The sequence below is a fragment of the Micropterus dolomieu genome, linkage group LG18 (genome assembly GCF_021292245.1).
Source record: "Micropterus dolomieu isolate WLL.071019.BEF.003 ecotype Adirondacks linkage group LG18, ASM2129224v1, whole genome shotgun sequence".
In the NCBI taxonomy this organism is placed as follows: domain Eukaryota; kingdom Metazoa; phylum Chordata; class Actinopteri; order Centrarchiformes; family Centrarchidae; genus Micropterus; species Micropterus dolomieu.
This window is the reverse complement of record NC_060167.1, coordinates 15997904-16003507: the sequence shown is the minus strand read 5'-3', so window position 1 is coordinate 16003507 and position 5604 is coordinate 15997904. Positions and strand designations below refer to the sequence as shown.

At 41.6% G+C, this 5604-nt stretch overlaps 1 protein-coding gene across 1 annotated transcript in view; it reads right to left on the bottom strand.

The window, feature by feature from the left end:
- Nucleotides 1-1936: 1936 nt before the first annotated feature.
- The window catches only part of LOC123956411 (leucine-rich repeat-containing protein 3-like), a 5221-nt gene continuing 1553 nt past the window's right edge, over nt 1937-5604 (bottom strand). Inside the window, exon 2 of the mRNA XM_046028584.1 lies at nt 1937-5079. Within this exon, the coding sequence (XP_045884540.1) occupies nt 4162-5019 (858 nt within the window). The 5' untranslated portion in view covers nt 5020-5079 and the 3' untranslated portion in view covers nt 1937-4161. The remainder of the gene's footprint in view (nt 5080-5604) is intronic.

The window sequence follows — 5604 nt, the reverse complement described above, 5'->3', positions numbered from 1 at the left end:
TCAACCCCAACCCCCCCCCCCCCCCTCCCAGCATCCCCCAAAAGCCCCCACTTCATCCTGGTTGAACAGCAACCCCATAAAGAAGACGGAGGAAGTATGAGGAGAGTACGGGAACATACCAGGGAACTAGAGAGAAAATGTGTTGGATGCGTTGGTGTTATTTATTTATTGTTTAGGTTTGGGTCCCAGGTGTGGTAGGACTGACTTTGTTGCTAAGTAATAAAAAGCCCACTTACACATATTTAAAAAAAAATAAAATAAATAAAAAAATACCTTATCCACCAACCTCCTCTCTACTTCCTCCTATTTTCTAATCACCACCATTACTCCTGTGCCATACCCACTAAAGCATACATATCTCTTTGAAACCAAAACTAGATACATAGAAAGTGCAGGTGTCCCTATTTCTACCACCAGTGTGTATCAAAAAGTTACTGTGTATTATAATAAAAGTCAATGGTGCTATTGTTGTAAAACGGTCTGTATTTTTTAACAACCAGATACTCATATGTAGTGACTTGTGTATATGTGTGTGTGTGTGTGTGTGTGTCTATATATATAGACACACACACACACACACACACACACACACACACACACACACACACACAGTTTCTCAGAGAGCATTTCACCCTGGGATTTTGGATTTAAGGGTGATAAATGTCCCTGCCTCGCCCTACCCTCCTGCTTCAACCCCTATGTGTTAACAAACGTGCCCGTTAGGCTTTTTTTTTAACAATCACGTCATGTCCAGTTTGGAATTAATACTGAATTTAGTTTTCTTTTTATATTTTAAAGCTACCTCACACTAAAAAAAAAACTTAACAAAAATCAAACCAAGGCCCTGCAATTATAGGAGACTCTATGACCAATACGTTTGAGAATCTTGGTCGTGAAAGCCCAGTCAGTCGGTCCCCCAACACACCCCTACCCGCTGCGACGTTTGACCCCCATTCCTCTCTACTTCCTCCCCTAAGTCTCCTCACACAGGGCGGGTCCTCTGCCTCTGCATACACACTCACACAAACACACAGTTGAAGAGATTCAGGATGTGCCTGACTTTGTTGCTCCAGTTCTACAACCAGCGCAGAGGGCCCATTGTGCGAGGTTGTGTATATTGTTATTATTAATAATATTATTATTATTATTATTATTATTAATAATAGCATTATTATATTATTATGATCATGACTTGTTTTTGTTACGGTTTAATTAATGTAAATTGGAAATAAAAGACAAAATCAAGTAACAGGCTGAAGTTGCTTTTTATTTACATCCTGTTTTGTTCTCCCCCATGTTGAAATATATGGGGCATTGGTTTTGACTCTTCCCCAAGGAAATTCCTTTTTTTTTTTAAAAAAAGAGTCACATCTAAACATTTCACTGTGCCCTGCTTCCACTGTGTCTTTGTGGTGATGTCCAAATATATTTCCAGGGGGAGATTTCAAGAAAAGGCAGTGGAGAGATGGATAAATGTGAGGCAATTTTGATTTTGTTGATGGTGATTTGTGGAAAAAAACTACGAAAAAGTTGAAGGAGGAGGCGGCGAAAAGTCACATCATGTACTTTTTTTTATATATATATATATATATGTAAAATAGTTTGTCAATCACTTCCTTTAGTGTTAATGCGTGGTAGAGTAGAAATAGGAAACGCTGCCAACCATGATCAGCTCATTGTGAATTGATAATGTCTTCCTGTACTTCTGTTCTCTTCATCTTTTTGCCTTTTTCAACCTAAAGTAGCAATAAAAGGTAGAAGCATTTCTATGAACAAAGTAGAGCAATGTTTCTTTTATTTTTTATATATTTGTTTGTTTGTTTCTCCTAAAATCACTTTTTGATAGATCATTATTATTTGATGTAATGGTTTCCAATCTTTGACTTTATCCTTGTTTGAATAATTATCAGCATACAAACAGGAGAGAAAACAAATCACTGGGACAGAACACCAATAAAAAAAATACCTACAGAAAAAAACTACACAAAGAGGGCATGCGTGGTTCTTGGGTTTGTGGTTATCAGCATCGTTGTACCTTAATGAGGTAATCATGGTTAAAGATTGTATTAATGGGAGAGATGCATTCAGGAAACTGAACTCTGGCACATTAGATACATGATTTGTGACAGACGGGTAACATTATGGAAAAATGATGTAACGTTACAACAACTCTTCTTCACAAGTTTATCCACAGACAGTTTTCTTTTGACAGTCACAGAACAAATATTCAACTTCTTATTCCAATGTTTTAGCCTTTGGTCTACCAACCAAGAGCAGGTTTTTACATGGACCAGTTATCATGACAATATCAACATCGTTCTGCTCAAAGCTGAACTAATTCTTGTTGTAGTTCACAGTGTGTCTTCATCCTGAACAACACAAACTTCAACCAGTCTTTCTCTGTAAATTACAAAGCACACACCACATTTAGCATGTTACAGTACACAGACAGTTGTCCTATTCTAAGTTTTGCCTCAGATTTTACCACTTTCCGAGCCCAGTTGTTAGATAAAATGGGGTACAGTAATGTTTTATTACATCGATCAACACTTAAAGGGTCGTAACTGTACACTTTAATCCGTCGCAGATTGAAGACACATGAAAAAGACTAAGTCTACAGCCATGCTAGCCACTCTGTGAGACTGCAGATTGACATTGCCATAGAGCCATGCTGCTAAGATGTTCAAAAACATCCTCTTAAAGCAGTTGTTCCCAACCTAATTGGCTAATGATCAACAAAGCAATGGCTGCATCTATCAATTTGAGAGAGGCATTTTACAGTTTGCTTGTTTGTAACATTGACTAATGACAAATACTGAAACCACGCGATAGACCCTTCCCTTAGAGAATAATGTTCCCCAGGTATTGCCACACTAAATATGATTTCAATGAACTCAAGCAAAATTCAAAAATGTGGCCCTTAATCCAATCAGAATTGTTCCATAGAGCTAGATATTCAGTGCACCTACAGTATACATGTTATGAATGGCATTAATCTTAACATTACAAGCGTTAAATGTGCTAACTGAGAAAATTATTCCATTTTGTGGAATAAGAGTGTTTTGCTTATTTTTACAGTGGCTTGAACAAAAATCAATTATGACACAGCCTATGTGGAAAATGGGAGACCGTTTGATGTGTACATAGCAATCAGTGCATAGAGGACCGAAAAGCAGGACTCAAGAGATTAATTAAACCTAAACTAACAGCTACTCTCAGGATAAATGGCTATGCTAATCTAACAATGATCCGCTTCTAAATCTGGCTGAAATTTCTCTGTACCAATCAGTGACAGTACACTAAGCTGTCCAGATATTTCAGAGCTGATTGCTGCAGCTTGGAGACGAAATAGTTCACCTCCAGCTCTAATGGCTTCCTGAGAGTAAATTTAGATCAGCAGTTCTCCACTGGCACCGAAACAACTGGCTTAGTATTAGTCAAGTGGCTGTGGCTGTGTATTGGGGAAGGCTTGGATAGCATCCATGCAAAATCAGTGTTATCAAAGTAAAAATGGCAGTAACAATGCACATAAACACCACATGTGCACATATACACACACAAATGAAGAAAAAGCCATTAGATAAGGACAGTCATTTGAGTTTGCACACTCTCCTTTGCGACCTGATAAACACTCCTGCTGATTAGTGCCTTTCAAGTGTTTAGAAAGGGTCAGTTGGTCAAAGAGTCCAAATTAGAGCTTAATGAAAGATCACAGCGTGCTGCATCGTGGGAGAAGAAAGGAAAATGAAGAAGAAGAGAGACTACAGAGGGAAATAGAAGGTTATAAAGTTCAAAGAACGTTCTGTCTTTTCTTATTTCATCCTTTCATCTTCCACTGCACTCTCTTGTTCTATTTCCACTATTTTCTTTCACAGCACATGGTAGGAGGAGGAAACAAATACTCACTTCTCGTTATTCATTAAATTGAGGAAAATGCAATAGGTAAAGAAATAAAGAAAGAACATGGGGAGCTCAGCAGTAACAAATATAAAGAAACGTTGCAATCACATAGCACAGCTGTAAAAGGTTCATTTCCTCTGTAGCAGCATCTTCTACACGCGGCTTACAATAACTCCACACAGCATTTTGAGGTTTATCAGGCGCTCTCCATAAAAATAGGACTGGATTATTATTCTATTTCAATTACAGCTGAGCAGGAGTTCAGAAACCAGTGCTTAGAGTGTCTGTCTCTGTGGGGTTCTTGCGTGGGCTGGGCAAACTCTTCAGGTACTCCAAATGCCTCCGGGCCTCGGCCTGATTCTGCCTCACATAGTAGACTACATACACAATGACCATAAAGAACCATACGAACATTGTCACCAGCATGGCTACATCAGTGGTTTTCCTCTGCAGGCTGCAGAAATTCACCCCAGAATCCAACAGCTTGACCAGTGGTTGACCGGCGTGCTCGCCCTGCGCCCCCGGGTCCTCCCACCTGCTCCCCTCGCCCACCCCCCGGACAGAGCTCTCACAAACAATCCCATTCACAGTCTCAGGCTCCAGGTTCAGGGTCTCCATCAGCTCCTGAAGGGCACAGTCACAGTGCCAAGGGTTGTGGTAGAGACGTGTCTTGGCACGAGTGGAGCCAAACTCCTCCCTGCTGGCCTGCCTCAGCTGGTTGTGTGAGAGGTCCAGCAGGCGCAGCTCGGGGCCCAGATGCCGCAGGGCCCCCGAGGCGAGCGAGTCGATGCGGTTGTGGGACAGGTACAGGTCCCGTAGGTGGACCAGGTCGCTGAAGGCACTCTCTGGGATGTTGCGGATGTAGTTACGTTCCAGGTGAAGAGAGACTGTTTCCGGTGGGATCCCCTCTGGAATCTCCCGCAGCCCGGCATCTGAGCACAGCACCGTGCCCGTGTCCCAGGCGCAGTGGCAGCTGTCCGGGCACTGGGGGGACGCTTGGCCCCACAGGGCCGAGAACAAGAGCGAGATGCGCAGCCATGAATGAAGATGCACTCCTTTACCTCCCTGTCTTCCTCCACTGCTGCTGGTACATCTCTCCTCACACCAGCCTGTGCACATCGCCTCACCATAGCCTCCTGACACACCAGTCAGATACACACACGGTCGCACCGGGAGAATCTGACGGATTGAGGGAAAAAAGGGTCAGTCTGGGAAAAAAACTACTCTCCCTCGGTTTGTCTCTCTTTACAAACCAGTCAAACACATGCAATCAAAAGGACGGCTGACAGGGGAGATTATAAGTTTAGGGGGAGGACAAGAAAAAGGTCACTGGGTAAAGAGATTGACAATGAAATGAGCTTAACCCGGTTTATCTGATAACAACTGCATGAAGAGACACTGTAATGCAAAAGTGCAAGAGCACAACACTTTTTGTGTAACATAACATTTGCTATTTACAGCAATAATGAAAGTTTAAGAGATGTAATAAAAGTTGAAACAACTCCTGAATCAACTCATAAATCATTACAGATGATTATCCAAAGCCCCCCACCGATTCCCTGCCGATTCCATCGTGTGGCTTGAATTAAAGATCAGAAGAAAAGCACAACGCTACACTCATCAATAGATGTGAATCACATTTATCCCTCTATTTATTTTCCCATGATGCCATGGACCCTTAATCATAATGTGTGTGTGTGTGTG